General features: G+C 38.2%; 1 protein-coding gene across 1 annotated transcript in view; it reads right to left on the reverse strand.

Moving 5' to 3' along the window:
• Positions 1-15542: 15542 nt before the first annotated feature.
• The window catches only part of LOC126162811 (uncharacterized), a 49642-nt gene continuing 46633 nt past the window's right edge, over positions 15543-18551 (reverse strand). The window contains exon 9 of the mRNA XM_049919556.1: positions 15543-15978. Within this exon, the coding sequence (XP_049775513.1) occupies positions 15875-15978 (104 nt within the window). The 3' untranslated portion in view covers positions 15543-15874. The remainder of the gene's footprint in view (positions 15979-18551) is intronic.

Here is an 18551-nt window from a genome sequence, read left to right on the forward strand (position 1 = left end):
CCTCTTCCAGGAGGGACTGTCGCCTTTGGTCTCGTTCTGGTCATTTGCAACTAGACGATGGAGTCGACTTTTTGCAGAATTCCTACTGTTTCGATTACTGGCACTTCATTTGCACCATCTTCTGCATTTAAGTTGCCAACAACATCACTTAGATTCTTCAAAACGCTCACGTAAATACGTCAACAAACATCTTACTGACCAGCTAAACAGTGCTTACCGGCATACATTTCGACAACGCATCGGCACCGAGAGCTTCGTTGTTGCATACGTGTTCGCTACAGGGCACCCAACCTAACTCTGAATAAGAAAAATATGCATTCGAATCGTAACAAACTGAACGGTTGCTTTGAATGTCTAGATTGGTAAGTCCGATGTCAGTTGGCGTTCGTTGCTTCCGGACATGGCAAGGCGACCGCCATACCTATTGAACTTGGTGGGTTTTGCAAACGCTGAAAATTTAGCAGGTTTCGCACCCGAAGACAATGTGGAGTTGGCCGCCTTTGCAACCGAACACGATTTTCTACAGCCAATTTCAACAGTTTATAGCGGATTTTGCACCCTGAAACCTATTCCATCGTGTCGGCGCTGAAAAAATCTATACGGTAGTGTGCACAACTCAAAATCGACAAAAACTGCATTTAGCGGCTTTTGCATCTGGGCTACTCATATATTCTGTTTAAGGGAAAACTAGATGTAACACAATACGTCAGTTAACAATATCTGCTACAGTAAGTAAATCACAAATGCCGATTTACTACAAATTAGACTTTGCTCAGGACAATGGTAACTTCCGAAAATTCCCAAAAATTGATATCTATTTGCGTTGATATACAATGAAATTAGGGGTGATCTTTTTTTGTTAGTAACTGTGAATCACAAACGCTGATTTTCTATGAAATAAATTCTCCAAAACACTCCTCCTGATAACTTACGAAAATGTAGTTTTGTTAGCATCCCAAAATTCTCAAAGATTACCTATTTTTCACCTAATTATACAATGAAATTATAGAATGATTGTTCTGAATCAGGACAGGTCCACTATTCTCAAAAATTTTAAAAGAGCATAAATAAGTTTAAACCTACAATTGACGATAACAGTACCCGATTATCGTGGCACTTGTGAATGTTCAAATTTTCTCAATACAAGTGAGTATTTATACAATTAGTGAAAGATTAGGCAGAAGTGCCGTGAACTGTAAAATGTTTGAATCTAGAATTTCAAATCAGCACATGAACATTGCATATACTGTCTCACACAAACGAAAATTCAGAAGTCAGCTTTTACATATAAATAAATGCGTGATTGCGCGGATTTTTTACTTAGCTGTCCCTGTGCCAAATCCTACATTGGTGTGCTGAAGAAGAACACTGCAGCATGAGTTTATCTCAGTCAAAACTGATAAATGTGCAGCATCAACAAAGCACATCCATAACTACTACTGGTTCAGTATTAAGGAGATGATCAACCTATTTACAGTCAGAAATTGATATTGTAGGTAATTTAAACTAGGTAGAATCAGTAATGATAGTTACTAGATCAACAATTAATTAAAAAAATTCAGCCAGTTCAGAGCATAGAATGTCTGAAAAATCTTTAGATGATGAGAGCATATATTGAATAATCTCCAAAGTATTTCAAAAGGAAACACCACATTGTCGTGATTTCCACTAGCAGTGCCAGAATTTTAGTCATTCAAATAAAAACGGGAGCTAGCTCTAGAACTAAGCTAGGTGAACCGGGAAACTCAGAAAGCTTTTTGCAAGGAAGTTCAGCAGCATGCATTACACGCGGCTAATGCGATGTTTAGTGGTGAGGCACATCTTCATCTGTGCAGTAACGAACTTGAGGTAAAGTTTCTGTATCGAGCAATAGGTAATATTCATCAGCTTTGAAACAATAACTGTGGCGTACAGGGATTGGACAAAAAAAGCTAAGAAAGTCTGCTGTTTACAATGTTGTATTTGATCATAATTATCACCTGTACAATGTCCTCAATACATTTCAAATGTCAGTCATGGTCAGAACAGCGTTCTGTGTAGCTGTTAGTGCATTATGTTGAAGATACGTGAATTCAAACGTGAGGAAATTGTTGGGGCTTGTATGACGGGTGCTTCTATAACCAAGGTACCTGAAGTGTTTGATATTTCACAAGGCAGCATACTGAAGATTTATACATCATATAGTGAAAGTGGAAAAATATCATGTATGAAGACAAAACGTGGACGAAAGTGTGTGTTGAGTGATCATGACAGAGTCATTGAAGAGGATTGTGACAAAAATAAGGGGATGACAGCTGCAAAATTCACTGCAGAACTGAATGACGCACTCATGAATCTTGTCAGCCAGAAGGGAACTCCACAAGCAGGAAATTTTAGGGCAAGCTGGAATTCCAAAACTACTCATCGCCGAAGCAAATGTTCACACCAGTAACATGTGTCAAAACAGCCAAAAAAACCTGGAGTATTGAGGAACGCCAAAAAGTCATTTGGTCAGATGAGTCTTGTTGCACATTGTTTCTAGCTTCTGAATGAGTTTATGTCCCAAGAATGAGGAACGGTGAGGGTTTGCTTACGATCTGGTCAGCCACATGGCGGTATTTCGTGGGCTCCGTTGCAAGGTCGTATTATTTCCAAGGATTGTTATTGTTGTGGCCTTCAGTTCAGGGACTGGTTTGATGCAGCTCTCCATGCTACTCTATCCTGTGCAAGCCTCTTCATCTCCGAATAACTACTGCAACCTACTTCCTTCTGAATCTGCTTAGTATATTCATCTCTTGGTCTCCCTCTATGAATTTTACCCTCCACTCTTCCCTCCAGTACTAAACTGTTGATCCCTAGATGCCTCAGAACGTGTCCTACCAACCGATCCCTTTTTCTAGTCAAATTGTGCTACAAATTCCTCTTCTCCCCAATTCTATTTAGTACTTCCTCATTAGTTACGTGATCAACCCATCTAATCTTCAGCATTCTTCTGTAGCACCACATTTTGAAAGCTTCTATTTTCTTCTTGTCGACACAGTTTGTCGTCCATGTTTCACTTCCATACGTGGCTACACTCTATACAAATACTTTCTGAAAATACTTCCTGATACTTAAATCTGTATTCGATGTTAACAAATTTCTCTTCTTCAGAAATGCTTTCCTTGCCATTGCCAGTCTACATTTTATATCCTCTCCACTTCGGCCATCACCAGTTCTTTTGCTCCTTAAATAGCAAAACTCCTTTACTATCTTAAGTGTCTCATTTCCTAATCTAATTCCCTCAGCATACCTGATTCAATTCGACTACATTCCATTATTCTCGTTTTGCTTTTGTTGATGTTCATCTTATATCCTCTTTTCAAGACACTGTCCATTGCGTTAAGATGCTCTTCCAGGTCCTTTGCTGTCTCTGACAGAATTACAATGTCACCTGCGAACCTCAAAGTTTTTATTTCTTCTCCATGGATTTTAATTCCTACTCCAAATTTCTCTTTTGTTTCCTTAACTGCTTGCTCAGTACACAGATTGAATAACATCGGTGATAGCCACAACCCTGTCTCACTCCCTTCTCGATCACTGCTTTTCCCTTTCATAATAAAAGTGGAAAAACATCATGGACGAAGACAGAACGTGGACAAACGTATGTGTTCAGTGATGGTGGCAGACAGACAGTCTGTACAAATTGTAAATAGCCTTTCGCTCCCTGTATTTTACACCTACCACATTCAGAATTTGAAGAGAATATCCCAGTCAATATTGCCAAAAGCTTTTTATAAGTCTACAAATGCTAGAAACGTAGGTTTGCATTTCTTTAACCTATCTTCTAAGATAAGTTGTAGGGCCAGTATTGCCTCGCTTGTTTCAACATTTCTAAGGAGTCCAAACTGATCTTCCGTGAGGTCGGCTTCTACCAGTTTTTCCATTCGTTTGTAAATAATTAGTGTTAGTATCTTGCAATGATGACTTATTAAACTGATACTTTGGTAATTTTCACACCTGTCAACACCTGCTTTCTTTGGAATTGTAATTATTATATTCTTATTTAAGTCTGAAGATATTTCGCTTGTCTCATACATCTTGCTCACCAGATGGAAGAGTTTGGTCGTGGCTGGCTCTCCCAAAGCTATCAGTAGTTCTAATGGAATGTTGTCTACTCTTGGGTCCTTGTTTCGACTTAGGACTTTCAGTGCTCTGTCAAATTCTTCACGCAGTATCATATCTCCCATTTTATCTTCATCCTCATCCGCTTCCATTTCCATAATACTGCCTTCCAGTATATCGCTCTTGTATAGACCCTCTACATACTCCTTCCACTTTTCTGCTTTCCTTTCTTTGCTTAGGATTGGTTTTCCATTTCAGCTCTTGATATTCATACAAGTGGTTCTCTTTTCTCCAAAGGTCTCTTTGGTTTTCCTGTAGGCAGTATTTATCTTACCCTAGTGATATATGCTTCTACATCCTTACATTTGTCCTCTAGCCATCCCTGCTTAGAAATTTTGCATTTCCTGTCGATCTTATTTTTGAGACATTTGCTTCCTTTTCACCTGCTTCATTTACTGTATTTTTATATTTTCCTCTTTCATCAATTAAATTTACTATCTCTTTTGTTACCCAAGGATTTCTACTAGCCCTTGTCTTTTTACCTACGTGATCCTCTACTGTCTTCGCTATTTCATCTCTCAAAGCTACCCAGTCTTCTTCTACTGTATCTCTGTTCATTGTTCTTGTCAGCTGTTCTCTACTACTCTCTCTGAAACTCTCTAAAACCTCTGTTTCTCTCAGTTTAAGTAGGTCACATCTCTTTAAATCTCTACCTTTTTGTAGTTTCTTCAGTTTTAATCTGCAGTTCATAACCAACAAATTGTGGTCAGAGTCCATATCTGCCTCCTGGAAATGTCTTACAACTTAAAACCTGGTTCCTAAATCTCTATCTTACCATTATATAATCTATGTGAACCATTCCATTGTCTCCAGGCCTCTTCCAAATTTACAAATTTTTTTCATGATTCTTAAACCAAGTGTTATCTATGATTAATTTATGGTCTGTGCAAAATTCTACCAGGATTTTGTGACCACTTTGGCAATCGTGTCTGTCCCATGGTACAATGTTTGTTCCCCAATGGTGATGCTGTTTTGTAAGATGATGAGCCCCTAATTACACAGCCTGCATAATCCAGGACTGGGTTTGTCAGGGTGGGATGAATTTTTGTTTTTCCCCTGGCCACCATAGTCACTAGGTCGCAGTATTATTGAGCTCATGGCATACTTTGGACAGAAGGTTTCATGATCAGTGGCCACCTCAGTCATCATTACCTGAACGTACCACTATTTTGTAGGAATATTGGCATAGGATTCCATTTAAAACCTCGTAGAAACTGTATTCATCCATTCTGAGAAGCTATTTTGAATGCCAATGATTTTCCTGCATCGTTTTAGACATGATAATGTCTTGTGTTTTTGGTGTTTCCACATTTTTGTCCACCTCCTGTAGGACTGATAAATGCTTGTGTTACGAATATGTGGGCTTAATGACATGAACCTGCTGTCCTACAGTTCTGTTCATTTACTCCATTTTTTTAGATAAATAGTTTCAGTTTCTTGAATAGTAATAGCTGGACACTGACTACACCTGATTTGACTTTATACACTTTTCTTCTCTCAGGCTATCTAAAACCCAAGATCTTTGCACTCGACCTGAAGCTGTTCAAGAACTTAGAGAAATGATGAAACAAGGAAGCACCAAACATCTACAACGACATGAAAATTGATAATTTACTTCCTTGAAAGTACGAGATCGTGTGTAAGTAATAACAACTGACTCCAAATCCGAGGTCACTAATGAACACTTGGATGGTGGTGCTCAACTTGGAAGAAAGAAACTTCGTATCTCGTGATAGAACATTTTCACTGCCATATTTGCCCAATAAGTGGAAGAGAGTTGGTGGAATTCAGTTTCTTATTACCAGTATTTGTGACAGAGCCCTGTATTAAATTCAAACCCTCACTGCTGTGTCTCATGAAGTAAGGGCGTGTGACTTTGTTGATGTTTATCTGTCCATAGGTTGGTGACATTAAGCTTGGTAGTCCCCATGAGCTTATTCGAGAGGAGTAGGATGTGTGTAAGTACTGGTTCTCAACGTTTCCATTCTGTTCTTCCATAACATACAAATGGGGCGCTCCACTTAACAAGCACCCATCACTGTCATCCATACAACACAGATACATTCTTGACACTTCATAACAGGTCAGAGGTAGGCAACTGCAAACCACTAGGACCATGCCCAGTATGGTGAGGTAGGATTTCTGGGTCCACGCCCTATAACAAAACAAGGGATTTCTTGATCAACTAGATGTTGTGACACCACTCTGGTTCAACTGAAAGATACAATTCCATCTCCATTTAGGTAACATTTATTCCAATTTTGATCGTAAAGAATGAGATTTGTGACTTTTCCATAAGTATTTAATAATCTGAAGTATTTACATTATTGTACTCTTTTTTTAAATTTGCCTACAATATAATAAAACATTTTTTGTGAATTACAATGTGAAAATACAACTTTACAGAATTGAATATCACTTTACAAAGCCTTATATTCAAGAAGAAGTTGTATCTTTAAAATCTGTAATCAGCCTTCAGTTCATTTATGTAATTTATAACAGTTTATTATTCATCAGATAGGTAGTCATCAGCGTATTCGAAAAATGTAATTCACTTCACTAGAAACAATATTTTTCTAGATGTAAAATTTTAATACTGCAATAGGTTAACAAACCTTGTTATGTGGCATATTTTGAAAGTTCTGCATTTCACTTCAAACATTGGAAAGTCGGATGGAATAATGGCCACAGCGCCGAGAGACAGTGTTCACGGGTGTGTGAGCTGCGCTTGTTTTACTTAAGAAGGCCTTTTGGCCAAAAGCTGAAATGTGTAGCAATCTTTTCATTGTACCTACCTGTGACTCAACGTCTCCTCTATATATCTAATTTTCTTTCAGGACTATATACATCTTTTATTACTGTTTGAATACTCAGATTTTTGTAACTACAAAAAAATGCAGTTTTGCTTCAGTTTTTCATGATTATGAAAACCACATGTTGTGAAGGAACTTCTAGAAAATTCTGGAAAACAATTCTGTGCTATATAGAAGAGAATTCCCTCCATATCAGTCAGTCTGGAATGAGTAGGGGGTGTGAAACTCTGGAGATAACTGTTGGCGAGTTACTTTTAAGCTGTTGTGTGTGACAAATCAAGCATAGTGTGTCTTTTGTTATGAGAAATTATGCATAAATGAGTTTCATTAAAATGCAGAAACAGTTTATTATGTTTCATTATATGTGACAGAGTACGTGTGAAAATAAATCAAGAAGAAATATTAAGAAATGCTATCTTTACTGGCTAATCAAGAATATGAGAACCTGTTCATCCTCAAATTAGAGAACAATGAAACTTCTCATTGTTGCAGTAAATAAATCAGAACTGTGTTTTCTCTCCTCTCTTATGGTGGTGCTTGGTTCTGTGTTGTGAATTTCTTTGCTCCTAAGAGTTTCTCTTGTTTTCCATGTTTTTACTCTTTGAAATTTTGCTTTTGCTGTGTCATCTTTTAGAGATTAAAGGAAGATTAGTATTCCTAAGAGTGTTGCGTTCTTGCTATATAATTATATCCTAAGTTCATCCACAACAGGTTATGGGTCCAGGTTTGAATGCTTCAGGCCCTGAGAATTATAGTATTCGTTCGTGAGACTATTTTTCCGTTTACTAGGATATTTGTGAGACTGCAAAATTTTTGGAATAACAGACACAGTGCTTCAGTTGAGTGATGATATTAGTCGTACAAACATTCGCAAACTGTCAAGTGAAGATCAGTGGGAAACATGGAAATGGCAGATTCAACTTTGTTTAAAGGATCATTCTCTTTATTCGATTATAGATGGTACATGTCAGTGGGGTCAAATGAAGAACGAGATACAACCCGGCAGCTTTGACCAATGATGTCATAGGTTACTCATAGATATTAATGTGTTTACTTTTGAGCCATAGATAATAAATCGGTTGTCAGCTGTGGATAAGTGCCATTTCTGTAAATTGGATAAAAAACCAATGTGGTTTTCAAAGACAGCGCTAGAAATTGTGTAAGATTTTTTTCCGTTTGCATTGATTTAAATAATTTGTTCTTTCCAATTCACTCGGTACTTAATTTCATTCTTAGTAAGTTTGACATAATTTGGAAGAATAGCTTTTCATTTAGAGGAATTTTTACTTTTTCATTTTCGTTTGTAGATATGGATTTATCTATTCCCATGAATGTGGAAGACTTAAAAGGAGACTTTGGGTGTAGACATGATGGCAACCATTCGATTTTTGAAAAGTCTGGTCTTCTTGCTGATAACGTTCGATGTCGTGAGTGCGGCGAACATATGCGCCTGACAAGTGTGTCCGCTCATCGTATTTACGAGCTATTCGTATGGAGGTGTAGCAAGGATCGACTATGGTGCTCAGTTAGATGCGGAACATGGTTTGAGAAATCGAAGCTGGCTTTGAGGGATATAATAAAAATTACATACTGTCGGTGTTGAGGTATCCTGTGTGCTTGTGTGTGCATGAATGTTGTGTGAGTGAGAGTACCGTTTTACACTGGTATTGTTCTGTAGGGAAGTTTGTGGGGGCCTTTGGGGGCTGGGTGTTATAGTCGGAAACGATGAGTCTCAATTTGGCTAAACCGAGCACAACGGGGAGGAACCTGCGGTAGGATTTTATGGGTTTGGGGGGCTGTAATTTCAGGTCCAGAATGTGACAATGTAGTTTTTAAAGTAGTTCCTAATCGAATGAAGAAAGTTTTGGTGAAATTAATTGAAGGTCATGTTGCAGAGGGTTCTGTAGTTATTTCCGATGGTTTCTCTTCATATAGTGATTTGGGGAAACGACGGATTTCGAATTTACAGAGCTTTTTAGATGAATATTCATGGAGGCGTAGTGTACCCGATACATACTGCCCATTTAAGTGTTCCTTAAACGTGTTGGACACATGTATCTTCCAAAATGTGCCCGTTAATTTCAGATTGGGATGGGGGATAACTGATAATTAAGGAGAAGGCTGCGTATGGTCGAGATGGTTAAAATATTGATTTGGATTTTTTGGGGCTGATTCGTCATTCTTCAGTTTCTTATGTTACATAATTTTCTTCTGTGGATTTTTTTTCTATTTTACTTCATTTCGTTGGTGTGAACTTCTGGGTTTGTATATTTGTATGTATGTGTATATGTGTGTTTCTTCGTGATGTTGTGTTTCTTGTGTATTTCTTGTGTATGTGGGTATGTGATTTTTGTTCATGACATTCAAGGCGACCTTTGGTTTTTTGCGGAGGAGTTTCCATATGGGAAGTTTAGTTTTTTTATTTTTATGTTGCACTGAATTTGTCTATTTTGATGTATTACTTTGTCATATTACACTGTTCCATGTTAAGCATGGGTTCGTTAGCTGCGTTAAGGAACACAAATTTTGCAGTTGTTGCTCTTTTTCCCTTTATCAGTACTGGTATCACTTCGATTTTTTCGAGTATTCACGAGCACTACTGAAGGCAGAAAGACCGACATACATAAAATATCTATCCCGTACTTCAGCTGATATACACAAGTCAACTGAAGTACGGATACTGGTGCTAGCTAGACGAAAAAAGCGCCATATGTAACATTGATGTGATTTACCTACACAGGTCAAATGTTATGTATGTCGCTATTTTTCGCTTTCGGTAGCACTAATATCCTATTCTTCAGTTGACCTATATAGGTAAAGGATACACATGTTATAAATGTCGTTATTTCCCATTCGCTAGTATTAGTATCCTCTTCTTCAGTTGACCTATATAGCTCAACTGAAGTATGGAATAAAAAATTTAACTTTCAGTCGATACTATTAGAATCGAAGGCAGAAAAGAAACATTGTATCCCATATATAGGTAAATCATATCATATAGGTCAACGGAAATAAGGGATACAAATTTTGTGTGTGTCGTCTTCTTTCGCCTTCGCTTAGCTGAAGGGAGGTACAGGTTGTCAATGTTACATACTTCGATTTTCTCGTTTTCGTTAGCAGTAGTATCCTATTCTTCAGTTGACCTATATAGGTCAGCTGAAGTATGGGATACAAATATTATGTATGTAGATCTTAACGCCTTCGCTAGTAATACAATCTACGTAAAAAGAGAGTGCTGGTAGTAGCGGAGGCGAAAGAAACAACACCTGTAAAATTGGTATCCCGTACTTCAGTTGACGTATATAGTTCAACTGAAGAATAGGATACTAATGCTAATGAAAACGAAGAAATCGAGGTACGTTAAATTTGTATCCCCTACTGCAGTTAACCTATACAGATCGACTGAAGTCTGAGATACAACTCATATATATGTCAACTGAGGTGTTCTATGCTAACGCTATTTCTATCCCTTTTTTCTCTTTATTTTTCACAGAAGTGCTAGAATTCAAACAAGCGATATCCTTATCGTTATGGTTCAAACATTATTGGACGTGATATTACTCGCGCAAACAAAGTTTACACTCGGCGCGGTGGCTGATGGGAGAGACTGTAAATGGGAAATGCCTTTACGGTCGCTCCCATTAGCCAACGCGCCTAGTGTCAACTTTGTTTGCGCGTGTAATACTCGTATATGTGTGCCATATGTTTTCTCTGCTGGATTCCTTTGTTTATGAACACTCTTCTCTGCTGTTAAATCTGGTCATAAATCATCTCTGGCAAATACCGACGTCATTGGTCAAAGCCGACGGGTTGTATCCCGTTCTACAGTAGTCCCCGTCAGTGTCTGTCATTAGCGGAAGAAGAACCGTCCGACACATATCGGCGCTGGCAACAGGACAATGCTCAGGCAGCTCGTATCATTGGAACGGCGCTTTATGAGGAACCTGCTATTCAGGTAAGAAAGAAGACTGACGCAAAAGAAATCTGGGATACCCTTATGTCAGTACATGAACAATTTTCATTGCGGCGACTATGTACGTTGTTCGATTGTTTCTTTGAAACGTTACAAGATGACGTCACGTCTGTAACAAAACACACGTCGCTACTTGCGAACGTTTTCCATGACTTGTGCAGTGAACTGAACAAAATTAATCCAAATGCAACTACGCCCCTTTCGCTGTTCCAACATCGTATTTTCAAAACATTAGGACCCGTATATCAGATTTACAGGTCGATTTGGTATCGTGTTCCTAAACCTGAGCAGACGACACAGCTTCTAATTGAGAATCTGCGTTCAATTGAGAATTCGCTAGCTAGAAAGGCAGGTGCTGCTTTCTACGCAAAATAAAAAACGAATGAGCAACATCAAAAACAGAAGAAATTTGCAACAGAGGAGAGTAAGTGAAAGAAGAAAGAAAGTCGTACGTTTCTGTATTGCAAGAAAGCTGGACATACCATCGCAAACTGCCGAAATCCCATGGCCGCAGAAGAACCAAAAGCGACAGCTAACAACAATAATTTCAGTTCCAGTTTAAAAGTGAGCAACAAACCAAATACATTTCTAGACACTAGCTTGTGGTCTCATGTTAATTTTGATAGTGCAGATTTTTGGATTTCGGACTCTGGCACGACACATCATACTTCACCAAATAAACGGCATTTCGCTCCATTCGAAAAGTTTCCGATTCCACAATGTGTCCAGACAGCTGGCAAGGAAGTTATCTTTGCACATGGGACAGGCAGTATTCATACTGATATATTCATAAACAAAAGGTGGACGCCTGCTTTACTTGAAAATGTCTGGTATGTACCTGATGTCAGACACCAACTTTTCTCTGTCCGTCAAGCTACGCGACGTGGATATAATGTGACTTATGATAACAAAGGTGTTATTATTCGGCGACGTAGTTCAAATGGCTCTGAGCACTATGGGACTCAACATCTGTGGTCATCAGTCCCCTAGAACTTAGAACTACTTAAACCTAACTAATCTAAGGACTCACACACATCCATGCCCGAGGCAGGATTCGAACCTGCGACCGTAGCGGTCGCGCGGCTCCAGACTGTAGCGCCTAGAACCGCTCGGCCACTCCGGCCGGCGGCGACGTAGTGAAGTAGTCGCAACAGGAAGACTAGTTGGTTCTGTATACATTATAAACATGCGAGTTTGACCTCGAGATTCACAAGTAATGATTAACTTAGCAACTACATAAGAACAACTACAATGTTGGCATGAGAGACTCGGCCATCAAAATAGACATCATGTACGAGATGTGCTCCCTCGTTTTGGTATATCAGTTAAGTGCCCTGATACCACATCATTTTGTGATGGATGTGTTCTTGGCAAATCCTACTGTAAACCATATAGCAATTTAAGAGATCGTCCACAAACTGTCGGTAAGTTGATCAATGCAGACGTTAATGGACCCATGTCTATTGACTCTATAAATAGTTTTCGTTACTATGCGATTTTCAAAGATGATTTTTCTCGTTTCGTTCGGGTATATTTCATTCCAAGTAAATCTGAAGTGGCTAACAATTTGAAAACATATTTGAAGGAATGTGATGGTTCAAATGGCTCTGAGCACTGTGGGACTTAACATTTGTGGTCATCAGTCCCCTACTTAAACCTAACTATACTAAGGACATCACATACATCCATGCCCGAGGCAGGATTCGAACCTCCGACCGTAGGGGTCACGCGGTTCCAGACTGAAGCGCCTAGAACCGCACGGCCACACTGGCCAGCAAGGAGTGCGATGCTATTGGTCATAAGGTAAATGTATTTCGGTCTGACGGTGGAGGAGATTTAATTGTAACGTGGAAGCTGCTGTTCTACAAAACCGTGGTATTGAGTTTCGTCTCACGTGTCCAGACTTCCTGGGCAAAATGGTGTTGCTGAACAAGCAAATCGACATATAGTTGAATTATCTCGATCAGTGATAACGTCTAGCAAGTTACCTAAATCATTTTGGGCTCATGCATGTGACACAGCCGTTTTTCTAACAGTTTTAGCTATCTACGAATTTTTGGATGAAAATGTTACGTTTGTTTGACAAAGAAATTTCGTTCTAAGTTCGATAAAAAGGCTATACCTGGTCGTTTCATTGGCTACATGAATGACAAAGATGGTTACAAAATGTGGATTCCATCAAACTATCGTGCGATGAAATCACGCAATGTCGGTTTTCAACCAGAAAAGGTATATACAACTGGAAATTCGATTGAATTGGAATTTAATTCCGTACCTGAAGAAATAGGAGAGAAAAGTGACACTACTGTTGATCAGATTGGAACTAGTAACCAAGAATATTTGAATGAGTTACTAAGTTCGTGAAATACGTCCCCCAGTGAAATTTAGTGACTACGAATTAGGATACCAGCCTCACCACTCTCAAGAAGCAAATGCATTAGTTGCTTGCACCAACAAACTTCAAGGAAGCTATGAAAAGTAGTGATTCCAATGAATGGTTTAATGCGATGAAAGAAGAAATGAAGACATTTGAAGGACACCTGGGACTTGGTAGAACTGCCGAAAGGAAAATGTGTTATCGATAATTGAGATGGGTGCTTTGTATTAAATATAAGCCTCATGGATCGATTGATCGATACTGTGCTTGCATGGTTGTGCGCGGTATGTTTCAACGTGTCGGACTTGATTATGATAAAACGTTTAGTTCAGTTGCTCGTTATGACGCTCGTGCTGTAATAGCGATTGCAGCTGAAGAAAATTTGAAACTTGCTCAGTTTGACGTTAGAACTGCATTTTTATATGGTGACTTGGATACGGAAATATACATGACTCAACCAGAAGGTTTCGATGACGGGTCAGGTCGTGTTTGTCGACTCAAGAAATCACTGTATGGACTCAAGCAAACACCTCGTTGCTAGAATTGTAAGTTTTATTCATTCGTGAGAAAAAATGGCTTTATTAGTTCAACAGCAGAACCATGTATTTACATCCGACAAAGCAAAACAGAAAAATTGTTGATTGCTATTTATGCCGATGATGGACTTACAGCAGGGACAACTGAAAGTGCGCTGAATTCATTTTTAGCTATGTTAAAGTCTGAATTCAAAATAACAATGGGATCCTTAGACTAAGTTTTAGGTATGCAAATAGACAGTCTGGCTTGTTTATTTCACAGCGAGCATACACAGAGAAGCTTCAGCATCGTTTTAACATGGCTGATTAAAAGCTCCATGTGATAATGAACAATTAGACAGTGAATATAGCAATACTCTTGACAACAACGTTTCGTATGTTCGGCTGTGTGATCATTAATGTACCTGGTATGCTCTACTCATCCATATCTCGCTTATGCTGTTTTCAAAGTTGCTCGATCTGTGGCTAAACCCACTTCTGATTGGAACTCTGTAAAACGTATTTTGAGATGTCTTCGTGGTACTTCAGAATTACGTCTCTTCTATACTTCATCTGGCGGTAAACTTTGTGCATATGCTGATGCTGACTTTGCTGGCAACACTAAAACAAGACGATCAACGAATGGTTTTGTTTCAGTGATTGGTGATATGGCTGTATTGTGGACATCTCAATTGCAGAAATCAGTTGCACTATCCACCACTGAAGTGGAGTTCGTTGTTGCAAGTGAAGGAGCCAGGGAGTTAGTATAGCTCAACAGACTGCTGTTGGAGATCGGTGGAAAAAGAAACTCGCCTGTATTGTTCATTGACAATGCAAGTGCCATTAAATTAGTGAAAAACCCAGAGTTCCATAAATGTTCTAAGCACATCGAAGCAAAGTATTATTTTGTGCGTGAACTCTATCAAAATGGGGATATCAATGTGGAATATGTGTGTTCAGAAAATCACCATGGTGACATATTTACAAAGCCTTTAAAATCAAACAAATTTAAAGCAATGTGTACCAAGATAGGACTTCGTATCTAATGTGTTTTGACCTCTTATTTTTTATTTAAAAGTTGTTCAGTGCACCACAGTTTGATTTGGCATAAGTGTTAAAGTAAATAAATCAGAACCACAGTCTAACGACAGTGTCAGAATCATGATTCCTCTCCAACAGTGGTGCTTGGTTCTGTGTTGTGAATTTCTTTGCTCCCAAGAGTTTCTTTTGTTTTCCATCTTTTTACTCTCAAGTTTTTGTTGTTGCTGTGAGTCATAGTTTAGACTTTAGATATTAAAGGAAGAAGATCAGTATTCGATCTATAAAATTATATCCTAAGTTTATCCACGATACTCATCAATAACAATATGAGTATTTACTTTATTCTACAAGTTATTTAATCAAATTTTGAAGGAGTATCTCTCTCTCTCAAAGTTTTGTTATACTAAAATAGCAGAAAATAACTTTATCTAAGAAAAGTGTAATATTTGCAAAAAAAACTGTGTATTACATAATTGGAGTAGAGGCTCATTTGAAGTGGAGTGGTTCCCTGGGATATTATGTCTCAGATAGATCATTTTATCCCCTATATTTACTCTGTGAGCATGGGATTCTTATGTTATAACTAATAATGGATGCCTTTCACATGTGGACTCAATAAGCTTTAACTGAAACTACAGAAATTGCACATAAATGGTTTTCATAAATAAAAGAATTCACGGTCCAAGTTTTAATAAGTTTTTAATGTCTTTTGAAACGTCAACTTTTATAATACAAGCAATATAGCAACAGTATTTTAGCAGCTGTTTGTTGCCTCTGATGAACTTGCAGAAATGTAGAATTCATTTTTAAGGAAACACAAAATGCACAAAATATTTTACAAAATAATCCAAATGACAACTTAACATAAAAAGGTATTGGATCAAATGCTAATAAATATACTATACTAATAATGGTACATTGTATGCTGACTACTGTGTATTAGTTTACATGGTTGCATTACTTATTTTACAGTGTAGCATTACACATTGTCAGTAAGAAATAGTGGACATTATTACACATCTCCGTAAGTATAAACATATACTCTGCCGGCACTGTAGGCAGCTGCAACAATTTCTTTCTTGCCATCACCATCCAAGTCAGCTACAACTGATTTGCCTGAAAGTGAAAGTTTATTTTCATTAAATAATCACCTTTTCTGAACACAAAGAAATTTTACATCCACACACTGATAACTTTCGTGGATTAACAATTAGAAAAAATGAAGTCTGAATGAAGACTTATTAATTCATTCATTATATGTACTGTGTAATGAAGGAGCATATTCAGTTACGTTAACTGAGTCGTTATACATTAGTGAGGTGAAGTAGCTATTAAGAACTGAATGTATATTAACTAATGTGTTAAACTGCTATATACTATTTGTGCTTTCTCAAACTAAATTTACTAAAGCAAAATTAATAGGCACCCCCATTTAGAAAACAAATGATGCCACTTTTTCAGTTATATTAAATAGCTACTAAATATCCGATATTGTTGTCGGCTTACTATCTACCTGACTTCGGATTAGTTATTTCTAACAATTAAGTTGTGCTCAAGTCAACACAATGAGAAATACTTTCAAGGGCAAAACATCCTAAACTAAGTTGCCTGATTACTGTTTTTACGTGTTGACTCAGTTTTAAATTTTCCTGGTGCTAGCAGATTATTTTTGTTTCTCTAAAATCACATATGAGTCTTGGTGAGACTGAGACAACTATTTGCTTTGAACCGGTCATAGGCTTGTGCAACTATCATTTGAGCTGCATCTGGTAAGGTTGAGACTGGAACCTTGTTTAGTATGGTTATGTCAACTGCAACAACTGTCTTTCAAAGTCATTGGCAGATAATTTATGTCAATTAAGAACAAGAATGAGACCAGTGCTGATCCTTGCAGGACACTGACAGTCTCTCATTTCAAGATATGATGAGGGAGTTAATGTTGGTGGCTGGTTCACAGTGGCGACGAGTGAGTCACAGGAAGATAAGACATGTAACATATTTGGAAAAAAATAGTAGAAATAGATTGAGATATAATTTGTGTTGTTAATCAAGTGCAGAAGAGAGGGTGGAAGATGCTCAAATGTAATAAGAATGTTAAGTGATAACATTTTAGGATACACAGCTGAAAAGCTGCAAACACAGTTACATAACTCAGAAGCTGAGGTAGGAAACATTTGCTCTGGGTATGATGTCCAGTGTAAACCAACAGGCAGTTGTGAAATATTAAAGGTTAAAATAAAAGAAGGATAATATACAGAAAAAATAGAAGCCTGGAGGAAATTGGTGATTTCAGCGAAAGTTCATTACACATCTGCTTGCAACAGGGTGAGCTCACTAGTGCTTCAGCCCTGTCCTGTCCCCCTGCCACCTCAACCCCCCCCCCCCCCCAACCAGCCCCAGCCATCATCCCTCTTTCTCTCTCCGCCTCTCCCTCTCCTCCCTACACTCTTTCTCCTTTCATCAACAGCAACTGCACTTGACAAACTACTAAAGCTTCAGAACCAGTACAATAGAGCTGGCCAAAAAATGTGTGTTCACTTAATCAACTAGTTACAGGTGAGTGCAATGGTTTCTCCCATCATCTACTCTGTCTGACAGTTGGTCCAGAAATGGGAGGCTAAACTAAATAGGTACTGTAGACACTTAGGTGTGCTCCTTATTCATTCAGTCATTCATACATTTTGTTCTGTTAATACCAACCAGAAAGAGAGTGCAGGAATGGGGAACAAGTTAAAGAGTTCATTGACAGGCTCAAATAGCCACTGTAGGCTACTGTTGTGAAGTGCTAACCTTGCATTTTTAATTATGGGATTTTTCTCCTCTGTTTTCTTTATATATATTGGTGTAGAGAAGCTACTGTTCCCTGTCTTGCACCACTCAGCTCCTGTTTTTAATCTACAATTTCATATTGACAATTTGTGTAACTGTACATGTTATTAGCTGTCTATAAACTGGAGAGAACTTTTTGTACTTCAATTTAGAATATCTGTAGATTTTTAATTTCCTGCCTGAGGTCTACTGGCAAACTGTCAAATATTTTTGCAGTAGAAAATAAAATTCCATTCTAAGCTGTAAACAGAGACACAAAATGATAGAAACAAAGAAAAATTTTACAACAGCCACAGAATAGCATGCTATGAAAAAGCTCTGCTATATGTACAATTAAAATTAGTCAGTGCACTGCCCAGTATTACCATTACTCTTCCCACAGTAACATTTAAACTTAAGCTTAAGGAATTTCTTTTTTCAAAACCTTTCCTACACTTAGAAGAGTATTGTAGTATCATAGAGAGTAAGAAGTGTTTTGAAAAAGTATATGAATCACAGCAAACTATTTGTTAATGATAAGAACAACCGAATGAAGACTTGCACCATAGGGTGGTGGGGTTTTGGCTTCCGCTAGATAGGTCAGGAGTCCACTACACACAGCTGGTGGCTACATGGGTAGCAGGGGTTGTGTGGCGTGGACTGGGTGGTTTTTTAGGTTAGATGGCCTCGGGAAACTACAGAAAGGGCAACAGCCTCAAAGGGTGCGGAGCAAAGTCAGGACATGCAGGGACCAAGCAGCAATCGGTATTGTAATTGTAAACAGTCAAAGCTGCGTTGGTAAAGTACAGGAACTTCAAGCGCTGATAGAAAGCACTGAAGCTGAAATCGTTATAGGTACGGAAAACTGGCTGAAGCCAGAG

The sequence above is a fragment of the Schistocerca cancellata genome, chromosome 2 (genome assembly GCF_023864275.1).
Source record: "Schistocerca cancellata isolate TAMUIC-IGC-003103 chromosome 2, iqSchCanc2.1, whole genome shotgun sequence".
Lineage (NCBI taxonomy): Eukaryota > Metazoa > Arthropoda > Insecta > Orthoptera > Acrididae > Schistocerca > Schistocerca cancellata.